Genomic DNA, 27867 nt, shown 5'->3' with positions numbered 1-27867 from the left:
TTAATTGCAAACAACGGAGATTTTGGTAATGTTTAAATGTTCAGAAATAAATCCCTTACCTAGAACTTTGAAGTAACTTCCTTCGAGGGACAGAATGGCTGTGGTTAGCGATTCTGTCAGCTTGGAGCTTTTTGGCCCATCAAGTACAGCGATGAGCTCAGGCAGAACAAGGTAAACTCGCAGAGCTTCCAAACTTGCAGGAGAGCGAGGGAGTGAAGGGATCAGCTTTGTCAGGATTGCATTTGTCACCTGTAAAACAGTCAGCATCAGGAGCGGAACATCTTTTCATAATATTCAACCCATTTAATTCAATGTATAAGTCTAGTTTACTTTCGTTTAGAGATACAGCGTGGAAACAGGACCCTTTGGCCAACCAAGTCCAAAACGAGCACAATCACCCGTTTACAGGTTATCCCGCTGTCTCATCCACTCCCTGCGCACTGAGGGCAATTTATAGAGACCAATTAACCTACAAATACGCCGTCGTTGGGATGTGGGAGGAAACCGGATCACCCAGAAGAAACCCATACGGTCACAGGGAGAACGTGCAAACTCCACACAGACAGCACGTGAGGTCAGCATTGAACCTGGCTCTCTAACGCTGTGAGGCTGTGGCTCTACAAGCTGCACCAAAGTGCCACCCTATGCCCATTTGGGACATTGTTAGGCTGAGTGGAGATGGCTAGATTAATTTTACCAATTAAACTTGGTGAGCAAAGTTTTGAAAACTAATTTTATACAAACATTATTTATCATTATTCTCCACGCACTGCATTTATCTGATTACATTATTCCAGCATGAATTGGAGAATGTATTGTAGTTTTTGTTTTCTACACAATTTAAACAAACTGCAGAGTAAATTGAACTTTTGCAACAGTTGATAGTTTGTAATGTCACTTGGGCTTCACCCCCACCATACATCAATGCCCAACAAAGTATTGTCAATACTTTATCTATTTCCTTCATTAATGACCTTGCAGTAAAAATAATTCTTATATTTCAGATTATTTCCTTGTATAATCAATGATTGCAGAGTTGATGTTAGTGTGTTGAAAGAGGTAGCATTATAGACGGCAGAAATACAAAGCAATACTGAGATCTCCTCATTCTTTTCTAAGTAATTGCAGTATGAAAGCAAGTGAGTTTATATTGTCATATAATTCTTCTAAAGCAACATGAACTTTTGGGAAAGATTGATGAAACATCGTCTGTGACTTATTTGCTTTCGAATAAAATACCTTCAGAAGCTCTTGGGTAGACAATAAGAAGCTCTTGTTCTGCATATTTTTTAATTTAAGCAGTTTTGTAAATTAAGTTTATTCATTTTGAGATATTCACTGTCTTTTACTTAAAGGGATAGAAGTGTAATATAATTGATCAGAATGTATCGAGTGGGCATGTGAAGAATGAGGAATCTATTGACCTTTGGTTGTAACTCAATATTCGGTTCTGTCCTTATTCATCAATAGCAGACAGTAACATTCCTCTGCACTCACCAAAGGTTGAAAATTGAGAGAAACTATTATTTCCAAAAATATTTCATAACAATACCCCAGCACATGTGTCTTCTTACTTGCAGAGGTCAATGATTAATTTTGCAGGTACTAATGGGAGCACTATCATGAAATTGAATTTTTTCAAATGGGCGATGAACTGATGGGTAATAAAGAAAGTAAGCTCAATGCTAGCATTTATTAAAAGTGGGCTTATATACAAAAAACAGGGATGTAATGCTGACGCTCTGTAAGGCGCTGGGAAGGACGCATTTGGAATATTATGAGCAATTTTGGGCACCGTATCTGAGGAAGGGTGTGCTGCTCTGGAGAGGATCCAGAGGAGGTTTACAAGAATGATCGCAGGAACGAGTAGGTTAACCAATGATGAGCGTTTGTTGTCACTGGGCCTGTACTCACTGCTGTTTAGAAGATTGAGGGGGGACCTCATTCAAACATACAGAATAGTGAAAGGCTTGGATAGATTGGATGTGGAGAGAATGTTTCCACTAGTGGGAGAGTCTAGCACTAGAGAACATAGCCTCAGAATTAAAGAACATTCTTTTAGGAGAGATGAGGAGGAATTTCTTTAATCAAAGGGTGGTGAATCTGTGGAATGTTTTGCCACAGAAGGCTGTGGAAGCCATGTCAGTCAATATTTTTAAGGTAGAGATAGATAGGTTCTTGAATAGTACAGGTGTCAGAGGTTATGGTGAGAAGGCAGGAGAATAGGGTTAGGATGGAGAGATAGATTAGCCATGATTGAATGGCGGAGTAGACTTAATGGGCAGAATGGACTAATTCTACTATCATCACTTATGACCTTATGACACAACTCTCCCCAAAACATGTAAACAGCCATGAATGTTAAAGCTCATCTTCAACATCTATAACAATATATGGTGTTTCATTGTGCGAGGCATTGTCGGCATTATGGAATGTTTGGTCGACAAGACACTTGGACAGGTAAATGGATAGGAAATTTAGAGAGATATGATAGAGAACATGGAAAAGTGTTCTATGTCAAACGCAGTTAAATAGGAGCTAACATGGATGAACGCATTGGCCAAAGGGCCCGTTTCCATGCTGTATGACTATAACATTACCTGGGATAGCAGTGAAGTGTCTTTTGCCAAATTCTCAAAGTTCAGGTACACTAAGGACATATCCAGACCAGACAGCATTTGGCTTGTTTTGAAATGGTTATCCTTGCTGTTTTCAATATATCAAGAAAAATGGTTAGTGCATTAAAGATTACTAAATTTACTGTCATTTTTAAAAGACATTCATTTCAACATAGGGGTCTCAAAGATGGCACAAATAAATCTATATCTTGGTATGAAAAACTGCAATGACATGCGATGTGCTGGAGTTCACTCGAGGCGGCACGGTGGCACAGCAATATAATTGCTGCCTTACAGTACCAGAGATCTGGGTTCAACCCGACTACGGATGTTATCCGTATGGAGTTTGTACTTTCTCCCTGTGACCGCGTATGTTTTCACCGGGTGCTCCGGTTTCCTCCCACATTCCAAAGGCGTATAGGTTTGTAGGTTAATTGGCTTCGGTAAAAAATAATGTAAATTGTCCCTAGTGAGTAGGATAATGTAGGTGATTGTTGGTCGGCACGGACTCGGTGGGCAGGGCAGATTTCTGCCCTGTATCTGTAAAGTGTCTAAAGTAAAGTATCTAAAAAGTAGAATTCAAACTCATTCCATGCACTGAATGGAGCTATAGTAACATACGCACATTGTACTCCAACCAAAAGTGTATAAGTTGTACACAGTCAATGCACATCTAATGGACACCACTTGTCCATGTGCAGACCGTCAGAAGAGAAGAGGAATATAGCTTGAAAATCCATTGTTTGTGGATGGATCATAACAATAAACAAACAAGTTCTTAAATTTCTTCTACCCCTTCATCACTGGCTCTTGGTTAGATGGAAATGAGTCACCTTAGGACAAATGAGTAAAACAAAAAGCAGAGAATAGAATATAGTTCCTTCTTGATCAAGGACAAATGGATTTGGTTTTGGTTAGGCTAGAAGATGAAACAACCGATTTGGGCGGCACAATGGAGAAGAGGGAAAGTTACTGCCTTACAGCGCCAGAGAACTGTGTTCGATCCTGACTACGGGTGCGGTGTATATGTTCTCCACGTGGGTTTTCTCCGGGAGCTCCAGTGTCGTCCCACACTCTAAAGACGTGCAGGTTTGTAGGCTAATTGGATTGGTATAATTGTAAATTGTCCCTAGTGTGTGGAGGGTAGTATGCGGGGATTGTTGTGGACTCAGTGGGCCGAAGGGCTTATTTCCGTGCTGTATCTCAAGACTAAACTGAAGTAGGATCTGCAGCAAGTTTATTTAGGATATTTTAACACGAATTGCGAAGCAACAGCCCTTTGATTTACCTCGTATCCAGGAAGCTTGCGTTCATAATCGGTGAAGATGAATAACCCCGAATGATTGCTCTGAGAATTAAATTAAAACATATTTAACGCAGGGTGTTAAATTGACCTTATATAAAAAAACAACAACTTCCACCAGTTCAAACTGTTCAAATACTCAGAAACTTTCCAGCAGGATATTCCATTAAAGGTCGGTTTGCACAACCATTGAAGAAGAGCAAACTACTATCATGCACTTGAAGCCTATGCTATCTTTGGTATAAACCAACATCTGCTGTTCCTTCCTACATATGTTTACATATCTCTTGTGCTGCTGCAAGTAAGAATGTAATTATTCCGTTTCGGGACATATGACGATAAAAATTCTTGAGTCTTGACTATTGAGTGACATTGTGAAGTCAATGTTGTCCATCTAAGAGTTAGTATGGGCTCAGTGCTGGTGGAGAGGAACACTGACTGACATTGGTGCGCTTATCCATGTAGTTAGTTTGGAAGACTCTGAAACTGGCATCTTGGTCGGCACGTAAGAGTTGGGCCAAAGGGCCTGTTTCCAAGCTGTATGATTCTATGACTCTAATCAAAGTTGGTGGAAAACTGTTCAAACCACAGTGACATTTGCTCCAGAATCTAGACCCGCTCAAACCCAAGTGTTCAACCAATCATGTGCGGAACATAGTTGTCTTTCTGAACACAGCCAAATTCCACAATGTTGCCAACCTGCCAGCTGATGCATGAAAGAGGGTGGGCCTGACACACAACATCTACTCTGATCTCAATCTCAACACTTGTTCCTCAATACCATTGACTTCTAGTACTACAAAATGCTGACTCAGCTTTCTGGTGTACAAAGTTCCAAACATTCACAATCTTCTAAGAAAAACGTATCTTCATTTTGAAGATGAATGCCGCCTTATTTTAAAACGATGCCCTGTGATTTTCAATTACCCTCTCATGCCCCTTCACAACCCTCTGCGTATTAATAGAGTCACTTTTTAAGTTCATAAGTCATAGGAGCAGATTTGGACCATTCAGCCCATCCAAACATCTCCGGTCTTCAATCATGGCTGATCTATCTTTCCCTCTCAACCCCATACTCCAGCCTTCTCCCTGTAACAGTTGACACCCTTACTAATCAAGAACCCATCAATCTCTGCTTTAAAATTACACAAAGACGTGGCCTCCACAGCCATCTATGGCAATGAATTCTACAGATTCACCACCCTCTGATGAAATAAATTCCTCCTCATTTCCTTTCTAAAGGTACGTTTCTTTAATACTGATGCTTTGTCCTCTAGTCCTAGACTTTCCCACTAATGGAAACATGCTCTCCACATCCACTCTATGAAGGCCTTTCAATCTTCATTCATCTAAATGATGTATAGACCCAACCTGGTCCGTTTTTTCTAAATAATACAATCATGACTGCTGAGGAAAAAACTCAGATATGTAGATTTGCCAGCAGAAGTTGAGCAGTGAGGATGGAGAGCAAGATTATGTCCGGTAGAGGTGGGTTGTAGAGGTTTCATAGTGATCAACCACGTGGCCATTTGGAGAGCTAGGAATTTGCAGATAGAGTTTGCATCAGGCCGTAAAGGAGATGTCAGAGGCAGCAGAGTAAGGCAGTAGGTGGATTTGGTGGAGAGGAAATAGGGTCAGTTGGGAGCAGAAAGGAAATGTATACAAACAGTTTTTATGTGTTTGTTAACATGTAGGTAGCTGATTATTGCATATGGATTTAGTTATTGTCCTTAGCAAAAGTGTGTATAAGCAGTTTAGATACTACATTGGCTTTGGGCTTGGTTTTCTTGGTTGAGCACTTTTCCTGGTGTTATAGCACATACTTTTGTGTTTTCATTGTAATTTTCGCTTGTGTGCAGGAAAGGAGATCAAAATTGTGTAAAGTACTCGGCATCAACCTCGACCCACTTTGAAATAAACATATCAGGCTTCAATCCAAGAGTAAAATGTAGTCATTTACCTTTCCGAGTGTTGGCTCAGAGACTGATGGAAAGTTCTAATGAAACTTGTTGCAAATGCGAACATAAGACAGTACAGCACAGGAACATGCCCTTCAGCCCACGATGTCCATACCAAACACGACGCCACGTTGAACTACTCTTCACTGTGGGCACATGTGCTACATTCCTCCATTCCCTGTATATCTAAAGGCCTCTAAAGGCCAATCTAAAGGCCTCTTAAAAGCCACTATGGTATTTCATTTTACCCCCCACCCCTGGCAGCGCGTTGCAGCAACCCACCACTCTGTGTAAAAAAAACTACCCCCACACATCGCCTTTGAACTTTTCCCCTCTGACCGTATAGCTCTTCCCTCTAGTATTTCACATTTCCACCCTGAGAAGAAGGTCCTCACTGTCTCTCTTACCAACGACTCTCATAATTATATAACTTTCTATCATGTACTATTATGAACATTAAGCTGGACTCTGAAGAAAATTGACTCAAAATGCTGGAGAAACTCAGCGGGTCAGGCAGCATCTCTGGAGAAAAAGAATAGGTGACGTTTTGGGTCAGAACCCTTCTTCAGACCCATTCTGTTTCTCCAGGGAAGCTGCCTGAGCTGACTCACTGAGCTACTTCAGCATTTTGTGTCTATCTTTGGTATAAACCAGCACCTGCAGTTCCTACCTACACATTTTTTCTGCAGAAAGAAACTTACTTTTTTGTAAATAAATTTGTTAGTGGCACAATTCTCTTCAGAGTGAGCAGAGATTCTTCCTGCGATGATAGTAAATTCTGGAGGAAAATACGGACATTAAATAACCACCATTACATCAAGAACAGTGAAAGGAAACATCAGGGTTTGACAATAGAGACAAAGCCCTCTTGCTATCTAGGTAGGAAAGAACTAGGGCGGCCATGGAGGCGCAGCAATAGAGTTGCTGCCCTACAGCTAATGCAGCGCCGGAGACCTGGGTTCGATCCCGACTATGGGCGCTGTCTGTACGGACTTTGTATGTTCTCCCTGTGACCTGCGTGGGTTTTCTCCAAGATCTTCGGTTTCCTCCCACACTCCAAAGACGTACAGGTTTGTAGGTTAATTGGCTTGGCAAATGTAAAAATTGTCCCTAGTGGGCGACGTTTCGGGTGGAGACCCTGATGTGTTTTCAAAACCATTACTGGCAATAGATAGCCAATGGCATTCTTCTATGTAATTAAAATTTTAATCCCTACAGTTTACGATCAATTAAATTAGCTCAATGCAAGTAAAAACAAATTAAATTGCTGCATTCTGCAACAAAAACTGAAATGTTGGAAAAACTCAGCCAATCAACCAGCAGGGAAATAAAAATAATTCACATTTTGGGTCAACAAGAACATGCAAACTCCACACTGACAGCACCCAAAGTCAGGATCGAACTGAGTATTGGGCTTTGTGGGGCAGCAGTTCTACCAGGCTAAAGGGTCAAGAGTGTTTAATTTGTCACATGTCCCGACAACGGAACAATTAAATTCTTACTTGCAACAGCATAGCAGGCCTCTAAACACAATAAACATTGATGATATATAATAAACAGAAATGCAATAAATTAATAACCCCAATACTAATGCAAAAAAAACCCAGAAGTCTTCAGTGCAACCAAAAGCAATTCATAGTTCGTAACTGAGATTAGTGCGGTGTAGCGTTCAAGAGCCTAATGGTTGTTGGGATGAAGCAGTTCCTGAACCTGGTGGTCAAAATTATATGGAGCAGAAAACAAACTGTTGGAGGAACTCAGCGGGTCAAGCAGTATCTGTGGAGGCAAAGGGGTGGCTGACATTTCGGATCTGGATCTGCAGTCTCTTGCGTCTCTTATACAGAGGTCGGTTCAGGCAGATCGGGTACAAAGTAGCATGAATACTGACCACATAGAACCAAAGCGAGAAAGGGACACAAGCATAATAATGGGAAACATCATGAGGGCAGCTTTAGTTTCTGGGTCAGAGTGGTCTGGCTGCACAGAGCGCACTCACAAGGTTTGCTAGATTATGGTGCAAAGCTCTTTTTACTGGCATGGCTTTCGAAGCCAAAGATTGTATACAGCTCTACTGAAAGTTGGGGATATTTACTGCTGTGACGAAAATGACGTTTACCTGGGTAATAGATGTGCCAATGTGTACAAAGCCAGCAACAACAGTGTCACTCCTGGTGCTAAACCAATTTATTTGGGGTCCAGTGACATGTTTTCATGGTATTAGTTACATGGTCTGTGAGAAGTTCAGTAGGAAAAGCTATGGGAGGGCATAGGATTCGCCTAATGTTGTATCCACCAAGAATTTATAGCAAAGCTTTAGACTTTAGAGATACATCGCGGAAACAGACCCTTCGGCTCACCGAGTCAGTGCTGACCAAAGATCACCCCGTACATAAGCATTGTGCTACACACAAGGGACAATTTACAATTTTTTAACAAACCCAATTAACTTTCAAACCTGTACGTCTTTGGAGTGTGGGAGGAAACCAGAGCACCCAGAGAAAACCCTCGTGGTCACAGGGAGAACGTACAAACTCTGTACAAACAGCACCCATGTTCAGGATCAAACCCAGGTTCCTGGTGCTGTAAGGCAGCAACTCTACTGCTGCTCCACTGTGCCGCCATTACAGCTGTACATAAATTTAAAATTAATAGCAAACTAGGCTAAATTGTAAAATCAAAGAGGCAAATTATCTGTAGTTGGAACATTCATTGTTCTTTCCTGAGGTTGCAAGAGAGCGAAGCCGAGATGTTGTTCCTTTAGTTCATGAAGGAATCGGGATGGGATTGAGAATTAAAGTGGCTGCCTCAAGATCACCCCTGCAAACTGAGAACTCCACAAAGCATCAACCAATTCTGCAAATGCTGGACTACTGACGGAAGGGTGAATATGACAGGCATGCTACTTCCACTGTTGGCATGGTGCACCTCCTATCGGCTGCCAAAGCTACGACATAACAAAATCCAGGAAGAAACCTCTCTTGGTTCATACATTTTAGGAACAGATTAGGCCATTCGGCGCATCAAATCTACTCCGCCATTTAATCGTGGCTGATCTATCTTTCCCTCTCAACCCCATGCTCCTGCCTTCTCCCCATAACCCCTGACACCCTTACCAATCAGGAATCTGTTAATCTCAGCCTTAAAAATGTCCATTGGTTAGGTCACTTGTTGTAGCGCATACAGGCAAATGATACCATGGGTGGGCTGTAAGGAGACACACTCAGCATCTATACTGAAACAGAATTTGATGGATAAAATATTGGCACATGGTCTGAAGAGGGGTCCAAACCCAAAACGTCACCTGTCCTGCCCTCCCCTGATGCTGCCTGACCCATTGAGTTACTCCAGCAGTTTGTCTTTTAAATTCATAGAATCTATCACACAGAACAATGCCACTAATCCCATGCTTCTGCTACTTCCCAACATTCCTACTATTTCCTCTCCTGTAAGTTATTGCAGAATCTGCCACCACCAGGCTTTAGAAACTTATTGAAAGGGGGCGGCACGGTGGCACAGCAGTATAGTTGCTGCCTAACAGCACCAGAGACTCGGGTTCAATCCTGACAATGGGTGCTGTCTGTACGGAATTTGTACGTTCTCTCAGTGACTGTGTGGGTTTCTCCGGGAGCTCTGGTTTTCTCCCACATTCCAAAGATGTGCAGGTTTGCAGATTAATCGGCTTCAGTAAAATTGTAAATCGTTCTTAGTGTGTAGGATAGTGATAGTGTACGTGATTGTTGGTCGGCGCGGACCCGATGGGCCTAAGAGCCTGTTTCCGCGCTGTATCTCTAAAGTCTAAATCAAGTCAAATCATTATAAGTATGATATTAAGAATGTCAGACACAATACAAAGTTACACAACTCAAATGAACTCCGATTACCAATAGGAAATTACACCACCACTATCCTCTCATCGTAATCCATGTCAAACCCCATTTCCTGTTCCTAAAGTTTAGTTGTGCTCTTACCTCTTCATCATAGCATTCTGCAAAGCTGAACTTTCCCCCAGCAAATATTTTTCTGACGCCTCGTTTAATTGAACTGCCTGTGAAATAGCATAGGTACAGATTCAATGGACCACACTCACTAATACCAAGTCCCAATGCCCCTGTACAATCTATTCATTTGAAACCAAGCGCATTTCCTTCCAGTTTTCTGTTACATTTCCATAATGGTACAGACAAGCACCCGTAGTCAGTATCGTACCCGGGTCTCTGGCGCTGTAAGGCTACTGCTGCGCCACCAAATTGATAAGAAGCTGAGGGGCAACTTTCTCACACAGAGGGTGGAACATATATAGAACGAGCTGCCTGAGGAAGTGGTTGAGGCAGGTACTACTATAACAGCATTTAAAATACAATTGTACAGGTACATGGATAAGAAAGGTTTAAAAGGACATAGGCAAAATGCAGGAAAATGGGAGTAACTTAGATGGGCATCTTAATCGGCATGGATGCATTGAGCTGAAGGGCCTGTTTCTGTGGCTCTAAGTCCTATGTCAATGTCCTTGGTGCCACAGATTATCCACTAATTCTAAAATAGACAAAATGCTGGAGTAATTCAGCAGGTCAGGCAGCATCTCTGGAGGAAAGGAATAGGTGACGTTTCGGGTCGAGACCCTTCTTCAGTCTGAGATTCAGGGGAGAGGGAAATTAGAGGTAGGAAAAGGTACAGCTCCAAAGCAAAAGATGGAGTGTATGCAAGCACCGAGAAAACACAAGTGGCTGTGGTAGCGAGTCTGAGTTAAAACATGGTCGTGGAGCCGGTGCAATCACAGAGAGGGAGCAGCGATAGAGGGTGCTGCAGAACTCTTGTCGGAGAGAGGAGGAGAACTTCTTCAAAGTAGGCAAAACTGGAGGAAATTTCGCTGTGGAGTAGACAAAATGTGTAGGAAGGAACTGCAGATGTTTAAACCAAAGATAGATACAAAATGCTGGAGAAACTCTGTGGGTCAGGCAGCATCTCTGGAGAAAAAGAATAGGTGATGTTTCGGGTCAAGACCCTTCTACAGACTGAGAGTCAGGGGAGAGAAAAACTAGAGGTATCAAAAGGTACAGTGGCTGAATGGGCTTTCTTCTGTGCCATTATGATTCTACACCTGTATTTGAAGGGGAATTGCATGTTGGAATCTGCCCATGCACACTTAACACTATATCATTGAATGGGGGATTAAGTTAAATTGTGGCAAATCGACATTAGACGTTGCCATTATAAAAAGATAAAAAGCCATTGATCACGGAAATTGAATAAAATGGCTAAACAGGCATTAAATTATGTCTGCACACCCTGTATGTGTGAAGCCTATAATTCTACTTCAAATTAATATTACAGATTTTGAATCGTCTGGTGATCATTTTTAATGACTGCTTTATTATCACATGTTAGATGAATAAACTTGATGAGCTTAGTTATCCCATTCACAAGTTAAACAGCATTGCATTTCTAATTTTGCGCTCTAGTTGCAGCTTTAAGGCTTTGTTTTGCTCACCATTGTCAGCTCCACCATTGCTTGCAGTGTCCATTAGATTGATGGGCAGAGGCACTGAATGTTCACTGGTTTGGCCATTTCCCAGCCTTATCATTTCTCCACAACCAAAGGAATAGACTGTGCCAGTGGATGAAACGAGGGCCAACGTGTGATAGCTGTTTAAAGTGGACAAACGGAGCTAATTTTAGATACATTTGCTCATTTTTGTACTACAGGTGCACAACCTTTTATCCGAAAGCCTTGGGACCAGACACTTGTCGGATTTCGGACATTTTCGGATTTCCGAATGGAAGATTTTTAGCGTAGATTAGGTAGGTAGCGCTGGCGGCTTGAAAAGTCTGGAGCAGCTGCCTCCTCCCCGGAGACCGGGAGAATCATTGCATAAATGTTAGTCAGTTAGTTTGGAGGGATTTTATGTGGTGGTGGTGGTGGAGTAGGGGTGAAGGGGGAAACTTTAATTCTTAGTCCCCTACCTGGTCGGCGACTCCCAACCTCGCGTAGCTGGGGGCTCCGTCCGGCCGCGGGCGGCGCCGGTTGCAGCTCCGACCCCGGCAACTCTACCCCTGGCTGCGCGGCTCCAAATCCAGCGACGCCCGCGAATGTTGGGTCGGCAGCTACAGCGCTCCGGAGCTTGCCGCACGGCGACCCGGTAAGGCATTGCCCGCTCCCCGCTGGTGTCCCAGCGCTGCGACGCCGCCGACTCCCAACATTCGCGGAGCTGGGGCGTCCGGCCGCGGGCCGCGCTGGATTTGGAGCGCCTTGCAGCCAGGGGGGTCGGAGCTACAACCGGCGCCGCCCGCTGCCCCACCGGCCACAGCGCTGCGGAGCTTACTGCACGGCGACCCGGTAAGGCATTGACTGCTCCCCGCCTCTCCGACCAGGTAGGGGACTAAGAATTAAAGTTTACCCCTTCACCCCCCCTTCACATAAAAGCCCTCCAAACTAACTGACTAACATTTAAGCAATGATTTACAGATGTTTAAGCGTCTCCCGCTATCCGGGGAGGAGGCAGCCGCTACAGTAGTACAGACCTGGGTTGACCGTGGGTCGTTTCGGGTCAAGTTTGGCGCAAAACGCGAGCTTTGATGCGCAGATGACATCTGGAAAAAATGGCCGGTTTTCGGAGTTTTTCGGTTTCCGGAACACCGGATAAAAGGTTGTGCACCTGTATTTAGTTTAGAGATACAGCGCGGAAACAGGCCCTTAGGCCCACTGAGTCCGCGCTGAGCAGCAATCCCTGTACATTAACACTATCCTACACACACTAGGGACAATTCTTACATTTGCCAAGCCAATTTACCTGCACATCTTTGGAGTGTGGGAGGCACCGAAGATCTCGGAGAAAACCCACGCGGTCTACATCTACATCTGTTCCCAAGCCAAGCTGGGATGCAACCTGACAGTGTGCTTTCTGTGGAGCATCTGCACATGTTTGTAAGAATTTGAAACTGACAGTGTATTTTACTTTACAATGTATTACCAGCTCACCTCCCGCATGCGATCTGAGAAACCTTTCTCCCAAACAGTCCGCCAACCAGTCGTGGTTTGATCTCATCTCTTGTCGAGTTGTGTCCAAGCTGTCCGTGCGCCCCAGCTCCAAATGTCAAAACAAATCCATCCTAGAAAAGAAAACGTGACTGATAACGTAACAGTGTCTTCAATGAATCAAGGGAAGCCTTTGCACTGGGAAAAGCAAAGGGAAGAATCAAGGGAAGCCTTTGCATTGCTCAAGTGCTCCATTTATCAATAACCAGTGCATGTTATAATCATTACCCAACATGACAACAGCATCCAGTAGCTAAGAATAATAACTTCATCTGCAACAGGGCAGCACAGTGACACAGCGGTAGAGCTGCTCCCTCACCACGCCAGGGACCCGGGTGCGATCCTGACTATGATTGCTGTCTGTGTAGAGTTTGCACATTTTCCCTGTGACTCCGTGGCTTTCTCCGGTTTCCTCCCACATCCCAACGCCGTGTGGGTTTGTAGATTAATTGGCCTCTGTAAATTGCCCCTAGTGTGTAGGAAGGGGATGAGAAAGTGAGATAACACAGAACTAGAGAACACAGACCACTGGGTGATCGATGGTTGGGGTGGACCCGGTGGGCTGAAGGGCCTTTTCCACGGTTTCTCTAAACTTAATTAATCCTACCTTGAATTAACCGACATATTTTGAAAACCTCTCAGATCAACAGTAAAATCTATATTTTCGCTATGTGTCTGTGATATATTCCAGCCATGCTGGGTCTACAATTTCATTGATTTAGCTTTAAGAATGCTTTAGAAATGTTGGTGAAGACTTCAAGCCAACACCATTATTTGCTGTGGGGTGTGGGGTTAGCGACAGTGGTGTGGAAGGACAAGAGTGGGTGAGGGGGTAAAGCAAGGGTGAGAGGATACAGCAAGGGTGAGAAAGTAAAGCAGAGGTGAGAATGGGTGAAAAACAAAGTCTTTGTAATTCTGAAAATGAGAATAAAAATTCTAGATAAAACATGGACTGATCTTTATTTGCAATTATTCATGATCTTGATTTAGGTGCATTTTATAGAGCCTAAACATTTATGTATTGGGAGTGCTCAGTGGACCACTTAGCAGAGTGTGACAACTGCAGAGACCTAGGTTCAATCCTGGCCTCATGTGGCTGGCTGTATAGAGTGCACATACACTTCCTATGACTGTGACTCTTTCCAGCAGATATTCCAGTTTCTTCCCACATCCCAATAGACACGAGGGTTGGCAAATTAATTGGCCACAGTACGTTGTTCTAAGTGGGTAGGCAAGCAATAGCATTCAGGGAGGAGCTGATGGTAATATGGGGTAAAAAACTGGGATTTGTGTAAATGGATGCTTGATGGTTAGTACTAACTCCGTGGGCTGAAGGGCCTGTTGATTTAGTTTAGTTTATTGTCACGTGTACCGAGATACAGTGAAAAGCTTTTGTTGTGTGCTAACCAGTCAGCAGAAAGACAATGCATTATTACAATCGAGCCTTCCACAGTGTACAGATACATGATAAAGGGAAATATGTTTAGTGCAAGATAAAGTCCTGTAAAGTCCGATAAAAGATAATCCAAGGGTCTCCAATGAGGTTGATAGTAGTTCAGGACTGCTCTTTAGTGTTGATAGGATGGTTCAGTTGCCTCTGACTTTCCTGCAATATTTTTTAATGACCAAAAATATCTGACTTTGCTGAACATTGGTGGGCGGCATACTGGTGCAGCTGGTAGAGCACCAGAGACCCAGGTTCCATCCAGACCCCAGGTGCTGTCTGAGTGGTGTTGGCACGCAACCTCTATGACTGCGTGAGTTTCCTCCGGGTGTTCCAGTTTCCTCCCACATCACAAAGGCATGCGAGTTTGCAGGTTATTTTACCCCAGTGTGTAGGAGGTTGATGAAGAGAGCAGTCCTGAACTAGTATACACCTCATAGAAACATAGAAATTAGGTGCAGGAGTAGGCCATTCGGCCCTTCGAGCCTGCATCGCCATTCAATATGATCATGGCTGATCATCCAACTCAGTATCCCGTACCTGCCTTCTCTCCATACCCTCTGATCCCCTTAGCCACAAGGGCCATATCTAACTCCCTCTTAAATATAGCCAATGAACTGGCCTCGACTACCCTCTGCGGCAGAGAGTTCCAGAGACTCACCACTCTGTGTGAAAAAAGTACTTCTCATCTCGGTTTTAAAGGATTCCCCCCTTATCCTTAAGCTGTGACCCCCTTGTCCTGGACTTCCCCAACATCGGGAGCAATCTTCCTGCATCTAGCCTGTCCAACCCCTTAAGAATGTTGTAAGTTTCTATAAGATCCCCTCTCAATCTCCCAAATTCTAGGGAGTATAAACCAAGCCTATCCAGTCTTTCTTCATAAGACAGTCCTGACATCCCAGGAATCAGTCTGGTGAACATTCTCTGCACTCCCTCTATGGCAATAATGTCCTTCCTCAGATTTGGAGACCAAAACTGTACGCAATACTCCAAGTGTGGTCTCACCAAGACCCTGTACAACTGCAGTAGAACCTCCCTGCTCCTATACTCAAATCCTTTTGCTATGAAAGCTAACATACCATTCGCTTTCTTCACTGCCTGCTGCACCTGCATGCCTACTTTCAATGACTGGTGTACCATGACACCCAGGTCTCGCTGCATCTCCCCTTTTCCTAGTCGGCCACCATTTAGATAATATTCTGCTTTCCTGTTTTTGCCACCAAAATGGATAACCTTACATTTATCCACATTATACTGCATCTGCCAAACATTTGCCCACTCACCCAGCCTATCCAAGTCACCTTGCAGTCTCCTAGCATCCTCCTCACAGCTAACACTGCCCCCCAGCTTAGTGTCATCCGCAAACTTGGAGATATTGTCTTCAATTCCCTCATCCAGATCATTAATATATACTGTAAATAGCTGGGGTCCCAGCACTGAGCCTTGCGGTACCCCACTAGTCACTGCCTGCCATTGTGAAAAGGACCCGTTTACTCCTACTCTTTGCTTCCTGTTTGCCAGCCAGTTCTCTATCCACATCAATACTGAACCCCCAATGCCGTGTACTTTAAGTTTGTATACTAATCTCTTATGTGGGACCTTGTCGAAAGCCTTCTGGAAGTCCAGATACACCAAATCTACTGGTTCTCCCCTATCCACGCTACTAGTTACATCCTCGAAAAATTCTATAAGATTCGTCAGACATGATTTACCTTTCGTAAATCCATGCTGACTTTGTCCAATGATTTCACCACTTTCCAAATGTGCTGCTATCCCATCTTTACTAACTGACTCTAGCAGACTAACTGGTCTGTAATTCCCCGTTTTCTCTCTCCCTCCCTTCTTAAAAAGTGGGGTTACATTTGCTACCCGCCAATCCTCAGGAACTACTCCAGAATCTAAAGAGTTTTGAAAGATTATTACTAATGCAGCCACTATTTCTGGAGCTACTTCCTTAAGTACTCTGGGATGCAGCCTATCTGGCCCTGGGGATTTATCGGCCTTTAATCCATTCAATGTACCCAACACCACTTCCCGGCTAACCTGGATTTCACTCAATTCCTCCAACTCCTTTGACCCGCGGTCCCCTGCTATTTCCGGCAGATTATTTATGTCTTCCTTAGTGAAGACGGAACCAAAGTAGTTATTCAATTGGTCCGCCATATCCTTGTTCCCCATGATCAACTCACCTGTTTCTGACTGCAAGGGAGCTACATTTGTTTTAACTAATCTCTTTCTTTTCACATATCTATAAAAACGTTTGCAGTCAGTTTTTATGTTCCCTGCCAGTTTTATTTCATAATCTATTTTCCTTTCCTAATTAAGCCCTTTGTCCTCCTCTGCTGGTCTCTGAATTTCTCCCAGTCCTCCGGTTTGCTGCTTTTTCTGGCTAATTTGTACGCATCATCCTTCGCTTTGATACTATCCCTGATTTCCCTTGTTATCCACGGATGTACTGCCTTCCCTGATTTATTCTTTTGCTAAACTGGGATGAACAATTTTTGTAGTTCATCCATGCAGTCTTTAAATGTCTTCCATTGCATATCCACCGTCAACCCTTTTAGAATTAATTGCCAGTCAATCTTGGCCAATTCACGTCTCATACCCTCAAAGTTACCTTTCTTTAAGTTCAGAACCATTGTTTCTGAATTAACAATGTCACTCTCCATCCTAATGAAGAAACTCAACCATATTATGGTCATTCTTGCCCAAGGGGGCACGTACTACAAGATTGCTAACTAACCCTTCCTAATTACTCAATACCCAGTCTTGAATATCCTGCTCTCTCGTTGGTTCCTCTACATGTTGATTTAGATAACTATCCCGCATACATTCCAAGAAACCTTCTTCCTCAGCACCCCTGCCAATTTGATTCACCCAATCTATATGTAGATTGAAGTCACCAATTATAACTATTTTGCCTTTTGTCGCACACATTTCTAATTTCCTGTTTGATACCATCTCCAACTTCACTACTACTGTTAGGTGGCCTGTACACAACTCCCACCAGCGTCTTTCTGCCCCTTAGTGTTTCGCAGCTCTACCCATATCGATTCCACATCCTCCAAACTAATGTCCTTCCTTTCCTTTGCGTTAATCTCCTCTCTAAACAGCAATGCTACCCCACCTCCTTTTCCTTTCTCTCTATCCCTCCTGAACATTGAAGATCCCTGGATGTTCAGCTCCCAGCCTTGGTCACCTTGTAGCCATGTCTCCGTGATCCCAACTATATCATAGTCATTAATAGCTATCTGCACATTCAACTCATTCACCTTATTACGAATGTTCCTTGCATTGAGACAAAGCCTTCAGGCTTGTTTTTACAACACTCTTACCCCTTATACAATTATGTTGAAAAGTGGCCCATTTGTGACCCTCGGACAATCTTTGATCGGACTTCACTGGCTTTACCTTGCACTAAACGTATTCCCTTATCATGTATCTGTACGCTGTGAATGGTTTGATTGTAATCATGTATTGTCTTCCCACTGACTGGTTAGCACACAATAAAAGCTTTTCACTGTACCTTGGCGCAAGCAACAATAGACTAAACTGAACTGAGAAAGTGGGATAATATAGAACTAGTGTGAACGGGTGATCGATAGTTAATGTTGACTCAGTGAGCTGAAGGGCCGGTTTCCACGCTGAATCTCTAAAACGAAAGTAGTGAAGACTAGCAAACTGAACCAAAAACAAAACTGGATGTATTTAATCCAAGGTGTCCATCTATGTGCAAATCCATGTGATCTCCACTGTGATCTCGCTTCCACAGGACTTAATCACAACTCACCCAAGAACATTAGTCAGATGGTGGTTACTATGTGGAATTAATTCCCACAGATTGTTGTGGAGGCCAAATCATTAGGTATTTTTAAGGTGCAGATTGAGATTCTTGATTAGTATGGGTATCTGGGGTTATGCGGAGAAGGCAGGAGAATGGGGTTGAGAGGGAAAGGTAGATCAGCCATGATTGAATGGTGGAATAGATGTGATGGGCTGAATGGCCTCAATCTGCTCTTACAAATTCCAGAGCCAATCACTTGAGAGGTTTCCCTTTGTCTTCCAGAAGGATTTTTTTTTATCAGGTCGCAACTTTAATCGCATAGAAGAACTTTCTCTCACTTCTGTAATGCAGAGCAAACCATTAAGATTTTCAATTATTTGAGAACAAACCTTCGTCAGAACTGCAGTGTGCTCCTCTCCACAAGAAATAAAGATGGTGCTCTTGCACGATAGGATTTGCACATGTTTGGGAGTAAGAGTATCTGCAAGAAGGAATGAAAGCAGTCAGCCCACATTCTTCTTCCTAATTCTACCACGATAGCCATTTCTAATGTACTTTGACCAAATGGTAACTGACCATGAAAGTTCGCACTAAAACCAAGTTGAATAAGTGAAAATAAAATGGTTCATCATCACTGAACACACTTGATGTTGTTGTAAACCCGTGTCCTGAAAATCTCCGAGCTCTTACAAAGGATGTTCAGTGGTGTCAAAGTGCAATGCAAAGGGGGCCCCGGTGGTAATGGGAGGGGGTGGGATGCTGCCAGGCAGGCAGTAGAGGGCTGTTCAGTAAACTATTGTAACTTTGTCATAGCCAGAAATGTGGTGACATCTATCTACTGCCCAGGTGAGGTCTGCTCCAGGCAGCGAGGCAGTCAAGGGTTCTGCCTGAGTCGACTGCCTGCCCCTCTTCCGGGTCAACGTCTGTGCCCACGTGTCCCTGGAGAGGGAGCACGCGTTGTACGTGGGGACTCTGGAGGCCTTCTGTGAACGCTGGTCGCCACGGAGGGGGGGGGGGGGGGGGGTCAAGTGCATTGTAGATAAAGTTGACAATATTTTAATCTGATAACTATTTGATTGTAAACTAACAATGGCAGTTTTGATTTTGTTACTACTCTGTATGTGTGTATAATTGAATAAAAGTATTTTAGATTATTATGAAATAATATTAAAAAAATATATATAGGCGAGGTCTGCAGTATGATTTTACCGGGTTGGATGCAAAACAAAGCATTTCACTACACCATGTTACAATAGAGTATAATTAAATCATCATTGAATCAATATTTTCTCTATTGTAAAATGCTTTGTTGATGTGGTTGTTTTAAATTGAAATCCAATGAGCGGTTAAATGAATTGTTCAACTGTGGTTTTGTTTTGCAACAACAGTTACTTCTAATAAGTTAACCATCTTCTTATTCCTTTCCCTCTCTTTCCTGTGCCCACCCCTCCTTCTTTATGCCCATCCCCCCTATTTTGCCCAGCTCAGTCCCTATGCCCGCCAGGATACACAACTATTTGTCCCCCCCACCCATCTTCCCCCCTATTAACCTACATTCCTTCCTCTGGCTTCACAATTCATCAAATGTTTTATTTTCAACTCCAGCCTTGTCCAACAATTTACCGATCAAAAATAAACCTACAGTAACTGTATCCACCCATCACTTGCCAGGCTTTATCCTGCCCCCTCCTCTCTCCCAGCTTTCTTCCCCTCTCCCTCCACCACAATAACTCTGGAGTAGGGTCCCAACCAGAAATATCACCAATCCATGTTCTCCAGAGATGCTGCCTGACCTGCTGAGTTACTCCAGCACATTGGTCAATAATTACACGAGTACAAAACTACGTGGAAATGTAGTTGGGAGGCACGTGGGTGCAGTGGTAGAGTTGCTACCTGGGTTCGATCCCGATTATGGATGCTTTCTGTATGGAGTTGGTATGTTCTCCCTGTGACCGCTTGGGTTCTCGCCAGGTGCTCTGGTTTCCTCCCACACCCCAAAGACGTACAGGTTTGTAGGTTAATTGCAATCAGTAATAACTGTAAATGGTCCCTCGGGTGTAGGATTGTGCGAGTGTACGGGGCGATTGCTGGTCTGTGCGGACTCTTTGGGCTGAGGGATCTGTTTATGCGCTGTTTCTCTAACGTCTAAAGCCACAGAAAGGAAAGAAGGAAAGGCTGATATTGTTTGGCAATGTCCTTACCCTCTGTGTCGTCGAGCCCCAGTTGTCCGTGATTATTTCTGCCCCATGCAAATACCGTCCCCGAGACGGTCAGAGCGAAGCTGTGCTCGCCTCCAGCAGTGATTTGAGCCACTGGGACCCCAGAGAAACTCTTCACCGTCTGGGGGTCGCAAGACAGGGGACCTCTTGTACCGAGACCCAACTGGCCAAAGGTGTTCTGTCCCCAGGCAAAGACTTGGCCATCTTTCGAGAAAAGTCAAACAATGTTAAATATTACCTTTTGGATTCAAACAAATGTAGTCTAAGCATTAAGAAAAATGTTAATCTCACACAATTTCTATAAAACATTGAGCATAAAATCTTGCTCAGAGCATCAGACATTTTGTTATAAATAGTGAGAAAGTATTTTCTCCCAGAAAACAGAACACACAATACACGGATCCATTAAGGTTTTTTGTATGCACCAAAATCACAGTATGAAAGACAACATTTTTAATTTAGTTTGTTGTCATGTGTACCGACGTACAATGAAAAGCTTTCTTGGTGTATGCTCTCCTGTCAGAAGGCTGCACATGATTACAATCAAGCTGTCCACAGTGTACTTTTACAAGATGACGGAACAAATGCTGCTGTTGGAGTAGAGGTTTAAAAGAGTGGAGCGTTGTAATTAATGAATGCAAATCCGCTTCTAGGACCAGCATGTTGAGAGTCGCCTGGCTTGGGTGCCATCTTGACAGCACTAGTGATGGAGGATAGATTTCATCCACAAGACTTTGAAATACGACAGAGATATCCAGCAGGTTACTTTTGACACTACAGAGAAAACACCGCCTTTGTCCAACCTCTCCTTGTAGCTAATACTCTCTAATCCAGGCAACATCCTGGTGGCATCTTCTTCTGCACCTTCTCCATAACATCATCATCCTTCTTGTAAGATGTGCCATTTTGTGTCAACTTTGATTTGTTCATTCCTATAGCAGTATGCACAGTTTAATCAGTATATTAATATTTCTAATTAATTCACAGAGGCCAATTTATTTTATCTTTTACCTTTAGAAAGCGCCAAAGAATGATTGTTTCCGCAGGTCACTTGTATTATATTGCTTTCACTCAAACTCCTAAACAACCTAAACATTAAAAAAAGAACATAATTATGTACACTGCCCACATTTATTAAATCTGCCTGACACCATCTGAGACTGTCCTTTAATGTATCTGTTCATATGATATTGAACGGCACGGTGAAGCAGCAGGTAGTGCTGATGTCGCACAGCTCCATAAGCCCAGGTTTATTCCTGACCACCAGTACTCTAGTTGACCTTCCATATTCTCCCTGTGAGGTTTCTCGGTGCTCTGGCAATATTCCAGCATTGGACTATTTTCCCCAGAGCTTTGGAGGTTGAGGGGAGACATATTAGAAGTAAATATAATTATGAGAGGCATAGACAAGGTAAACAATCAGAACCTTTGAAGTCACAAATGTCAAAGACTAGATGGTATAGCTGTAAGGGCAGAGGGGGAAATGTTTTAAGGAACGGTACGGGGCAAGTTTTTTTACATAATGTGTGGTTGATATGCACTGCCAAAGGTTGTTCTTAGAGACAAATACGATAGTGGGATTTAAGAGGTTCTTGGATAGGCACATTTATACATGGAATGGAAGGATATGGATAGCATGGAGTGTAAATGAGTGATCGATGGATGGCATGGACTTGGTGGGCCAAGGGATCTGTTTGTATGCTGTACCTTGAAACTAAACAAAACTAAGAGCTCATAAGGAATATTAGTAGAATTAGGCCATTCAGCACATCAAGTCCACTCCGTCATTCAATCATGGCTTAGTTATCTCTCCCTCCGAACCCCATTCTCCTGCCTTCTCCCCATAACCTCTGACACCTGTACTAATCAAGAATCTATCTCTGCCTTAAAAATATCCACTGATAGGTCTTTCTAAATGGTGCTACCTTCCCTTTCGAAATTGGCTTAAGATTTTAGGGACACTTGAGCAGGCTAAGACTATTTCTTGGAGCGCAGGAGGATGATGAGCGATCATATAAAGGTTTATAGGGTCATGCGAGGAATAGATAGGGTAAATGCAGAGTCTTTTACCCAGAGTAGGGGAATCGAGAACCAGGGGACATAGGTTTGGGGTGAGGGGGGAACGATTTAAAAGGAAACTGAGGGGTAACTTTTTTTACACTTAGATTGGTAGGCGTGTGGAACGAGCTACTGGAGGAGGTAGTTGAAGAAGCTACTATCACAACGTTTAAGAAACATTTAGACAGGTACATGGGTAGTATACTCTTAGAGGGATATGGACTAATAGCAGGCAGGTGGGGCTAGTGTAGATCGGGCATATTGACTGGCATGGGCAAGTTGGGCCGAAGGGCCTGTTTCAACGCTGTATGACTCTATGACTATCTAAAATCCTTCCATGGAAAGTTGAACATTTAATCAAAGATTATATCCCATTAGGGTGCTGTACTGTCAACAGGAGCTGTCTGCTGGATGGAATTTGCAATCTTTAATAATCAGAATATCCTCTGAATGTTTATTTGATTGAGGAGCAACTAAACCCAACATGTTTACACTTTTACCCCTTTGCAAGTGTTGGTGACCTGTGACGCTGTGGTGCAGATTACACCACAGCAGCATAGAGTTAACAAAAAACTTCAACTTTGTTCAGATTTGAAAGACTAGGAATAACGCCGCCTTACTGTGGTTTCGATAAGGTGATCCCTCTTAGATTATTGGCACATCTCTTTGAATTGACTTGACTCTGAAGAATACTTCCCGTCGCCGAAACAAACAGAACTTGGGATGTCCCACAAGCAACAAAGTGAATCTCCTTTTCCTTGAAATAAGGAAACTGCCCTGCATGGGATGAAAACAAGTTATTAATGCTGGGACAATGTGTAAATTGCAGTTCTGGACCTGGACTCATAATCTCACAAAGTCCAAGAGTTATAGAAAGATACAGCATGGAAAGATGCCCTTTGACCCACTAAATTAAATGATTCAATGATACTTTGTTGTCACATGTAGCTCGGTACAGTGAAACCTTTTATTTGCATACAACCTGGTAAAATCATACAGCAGACCTCACCGAGGCAGTGCACAAGAGTTGCCACGTTTCTGCCGTTGACAAAGTCACAGTAAGTTCATTGAACAGTCCTAGACATTCAGACTGAAGAAGGGTCTCGACCTAAAATGTCGCACATTCCTTCTCTCCAGATACTGCCTGTCCCACTGAGTTACTCCAGCTTTTTGTGTCTATCTTCGATTTAAACCAGCATCAGCAATTGCTTCCAACATGAACAGTCAGTCCTACCTTACTCTCAAAGCAGCGAATCAGGCCTGCCACCGCCCTTCGTTCTCGGCGACCCCCTGCCAGGTCCCCCCCTTCATTCTTAGCGCCCATTCCAACCATCAACTACACATTTATGCTAATCTTACATCAATCCCTTTTAAAAGATTTGCCTACATTCTCTTCATCAATGTCACACAGATTCTATCACGCATTTATACACCGGAGCAATGTACGGTGGCCAATTAACCCACCAAACCACATATGTAAAACTGGACTTCAAACTCTACCAACAAGGCAACTGAAAGGTAGCAAAACATAAAGTGCTGAAGGAACTCAGCAAGTCAAGTAACATGTGTGGAGGGATATGACAGGCAACGTTTTGGGTCAGGAATCTTCATCCCCGACTTGGTGAGTTGCATCCCAAGGCTTTGCAGAGATAGTGGATGCACCAGTTGGCATCTTCCATAATTCCATACATTCTAGAAAGGTTCCCACAAATTGGAGGGCAGCAAATGTAACCCCAGTATTACAGAAAGGAGCAAGAAAGAAAATAGACACAAAATGCTGGAGTAACTCAGCGGATCAGGCATCATCTCTGAAGAGAAGGAATGGGTGACATTTCAGGTCAGGTAAGAAGAACGGTCACCCATTCTTTTTCTCCAGAGATGCTGCCTGTCCCGCTGAGTTACTCCAGCATTTTTTGGCTACCTTCGATTTAAACAAGCATCTGCAGTTTTCCCACGCAAGATAGAAAATGTTGGGCTAGAGCCAGTAATAGACACAATTTGCTGGAGTAGCTCAGCGGGTCAGGCAGCCTCACTGGAGAAAAAGAATGTGATGTTTTGCGTCACAACCCTTCTTCAGACTGAGAGTCGGGGGAGAAGGAAACTAAAAATATGAAAAGGTAGAGAACAAATCACAGCCGGCACCGATGAAACGTGGAGCCCACAATGGTACATTGTTGGCTCACACACACCCTCCTGCACACTCCCCCTCTCTTCCTCCCTCATCCATCTCCTGTGCCCCACCTAGACTCTCACTTTTTCTCCCCCCTCCTCCCCCTACTGTGGATAGGGTGAGCTGCTTTAAATACCTGGGAATCCACATCACAGAGGACCTGACATGAACAACACACACTGCCGCGCTGGTGAGTAAGGCAAGGTAGTGCCATTACCACCTCGGGCAGCTGAGGAAATTCAGAGTCTCTCTGAAGATCCTTCAGTGCTTCTACTCTGGGGCTAGAAAGCATCTTGTCCGGCAACATCACACACTGGGTTGGGAACTGCTCTGCCCAGGACAGGAAGGCTCTGCAGAGAGTAATGCGTTCAGCCGAACGCACTATGGGGACTACACACGCCCTCCTGCAGGACCTATACACCAGGAGGTGCAGATCCAGAGCCAGCAACATTATGGGGGACCCTTACCACCCCAGCAGCGGCCGGTACCAGCTGCTACAGTCAGGCAAATGCCTCCACTGTCATGCTGTGAAAACAGAGGATGAAATCGAGTTTCTTCCTACAGGCCATCAGGACTGTAAACTCTTATCTCACCAGGGACTAATTTACTGTTGTGTTGTGTCTTGTAAAAAAAATATATAAACACTGTAAATACTGATTCTGTTCTATTCTGTTCTGTAGTTTTCGCACAATTCGCAGGCATTGCCACTTTCATTTCACCACATCTCGTATGTGTATTCGACAAATAAAGTTGACTTGACCCCCGTCACTTTCCTTCCTCTGGTTTTACAGTCTGCAACTCTTCAAACCTGTTCACACCTTCTTTCCTTATTGCTGGCCTGTGTTCCAACCATCTGCTTATCAAAGCCCGTCTCACCTGTTGACCTATTCCACCTTTTTATTTCAGATTATCCAGCATTTGCGTCTTTAATTGTTATTTTGAAGCTTCATACCATTCTCCAGAGATGCTGCCTGATTGACCCGCTGTTACTCCATCACTTTGTGGCCTGTTGTGCATTAATCAGCAGACTGCAGGTAGACACAAAATGATGGACTAACTCAGCGGGGCAAGCAGCTTCTCCGGTGAGAAGGAATGGGTGACGTTCCTTCTCTCCAGAGATGCTGCCTGTCCCGCTGAGTAAACTCCAGCATTTTGTGTCGAACTTCGATTTAAACCAGCATCTGCAGTTCTTTCCCACACAATCAGCATCTGCAGTTCCTTGAAGTGTTTCAGCAATTTGTATACTCCTCACTGGATTGACCATACATCGGGATTAATTTTGTCAATTCACTCTCATTTACCACCCATTACAGTTTTATCCACCAAAATAGTTCCTTCGAAATTGTTCCCTGGTCGCCGATCACAATAAAAGGCAAAGGCGGAGTTTGAGGGGAGTGTTTCGTTTACACCGCTCAAACGGATAACGTCGCTGTTTTTCTATTCAGATCGACTGCCTGCTTGTGGCGCTGACACTGTGCATGAGAAGCGAAAGTGAAACTGACCAGCGCTAAACAAAATACAAACGTACTGCCCCGGGATCAGCGCCCAGAGAGCAGACCCAGCCCAATACCCCGGGCACTAATTCCAATCATTACCCAGATTGGAAAATCGACTCCCAATGTGGAAGAGAAGTGGAGAGAGAAAATAATACTCATTTATGTTGTAATATATAATATTTTAAAAAATGTTATTAAATATAATTTTCAAATCTTTAACTAAATATAACGAAAACAGACTGATGAGCTTGAAAATGCTAATCCAATTTTATAATTCTTCCATTATCTGTAAATCTAGAATTCACTTAAACTAGAATCAGAAATATTGATTCCAGCATGATACCGATTTATGGCCTTTTTTTGCATGAAATAAAAAGCAGTTTTTCTGTAGTTCCTTATTTCTACACAGAGCGAAGCTACCTGACCCACTAAGTTACTCCAGCACTTTGTATCAAATACGTAGATTGCTGTGCATCCCACACGCTTTGGCGACATTACAGATTGTCTCAATATATAATTTACTGCGTGTCAATTTGAGATACAACACCATCCTGCAGCACACAGGATTTTACCCGCATATCTGTTCCCCCTTACCAGGTGGTTTTCCATCAACTCTCCTGAAAATCTTCCCGCTGGACAACACAACTACTGTGCATCCGCTCCGGCAGCAAAGGTGCCGGATCTGCTCGGTGCCCAGAACATCCCCCAAGTCGGAGCAACGTTCGGGCTGCAAGCCCGTCTCCCAGTTGTACAGCATCGCCCCTTCGTGACACTGCAAACGATCGGGTCAAAGTGTGAAAGAAATGAAATGAAACCCCAGTGTCAGGTTATAAAGTGTCACTTTATCATCACGTGGGGGGAGTCCCGCCCTCAGGCCCCGCCCCAAACATCCCCGTCCACCAATGGCATCTCCAGGAGGCAGGTGAGGGGGAATCCCTCTCTGGGGTATTTCACACGGGAGCCGCTTCTCACCCCCTGGCAACGAGTCCTGTGCTCAAGTGAACACTAATGTTACTCAACGAGCTTACAAGGAAAGCACACCAATGCTTCTTGATTAATACATGTGTTAGACGTTATGGGGAGAAGGCAGGAGAATGGGTTTAGGAGGCAGAGATAGATCAGCCATGATTGAATGGCAGAGTAGACTTGATGGGCCGAATGGCCTAATTCTACACCTATTCCTTATGACCTTATGACTTCCTTGTTCCCAGCAACTCTCACCAACTACAGATGTTCAGTGGAAAGCTTTTTAATCGAGATGCATCACAACTTGGTTTGAGAACAACTCCATCCAAGACTGCAATAAATTTCAGAGAATAGCAGACGCAGCCCAGACCATCACACCAACCAACCTCCCTTCCATTGACTCAATTTATACCTCACTTTGCCTCGGCAAGGCCAGCAGCATTATCAAGGACGTGTCGCATCACGGCCAATCCCTCGTCTCCCTTCTGGAAAAAGGTATAGAAGTGTGAAAACGCACACCTCCATATTCAGGGACAATTTCTTCCCTGCTGTTATCAGGCAACTGAACCATCCTAACACAATTAGAAAGCAGTCCAGAACTACTATCTACCTCATTGGAGTCCCTCGGACTATCTTTGATCAGATTTTACCGACTTTATCTCGCACTAAATGTTATTTCCTTATCATCTATCTGAACACCGTGGGTGGCTCGGTTGTAATCATGTATTGTCTTTCTGCTAAATGGTTAACACGCAACAAAAGCTTTTTGTTGTAACTCGGTCTACGTGAACTAAACCAAATAAACCAAACTGAAAGGG

The 27867-nt window shown here is 43.7% G+C and overlaps 1 protein-coding gene across 1 annotated transcript; it reads right to left on the bottom strand.

Annotated features, from left to right (window-relative positions):
- LOC129695499 (probable E3 ubiquitin-protein ligase HERC3) lies at window positions 1-26908 on the bottom strand. The gene is made up of 12 exons (XM_055632516.1): window positions 26678-26908; window positions 23038-23194; window positions 21371-21447; window positions 20342-20563; window positions 18530-18621; window positions 12856-12986; window positions 11368-11522; window positions 9848-9924; window positions 6581-6657; window positions 3907-3966; window positions 2601-2706; window positions 1-249 (listed from the first exon to the last, which is right to left on the bottom strand). The coding sequence occupies exons 1-12, from the start codon at window positions 26838-26840 to the stop codon at window positions 1-3; spliced, it is 1566 nt and encodes a 521-aa protein (XP_055488491.1). The 5' UTR covers window positions 26841-26908.
- Window positions 26909-27867: the final 959 nt, after the last annotated feature.

The sequence above is a fragment of the Leucoraja erinacea genome, chromosome 1, assembly GCF_028641065.1.
Source record: "Leucoraja erinacea ecotype New England chromosome 1, Leri_hhj_1, whole genome shotgun sequence".
NCBI classification, from domain to species: Eukaryota; Metazoa; Chordata; class Chondrichthyes; order Rajiformes; family Rajidae; genus Leucoraja; species Leucoraja erinaceus.
This window is presented reverse-complemented; position numbering and strand designations above follow the sequence as displayed.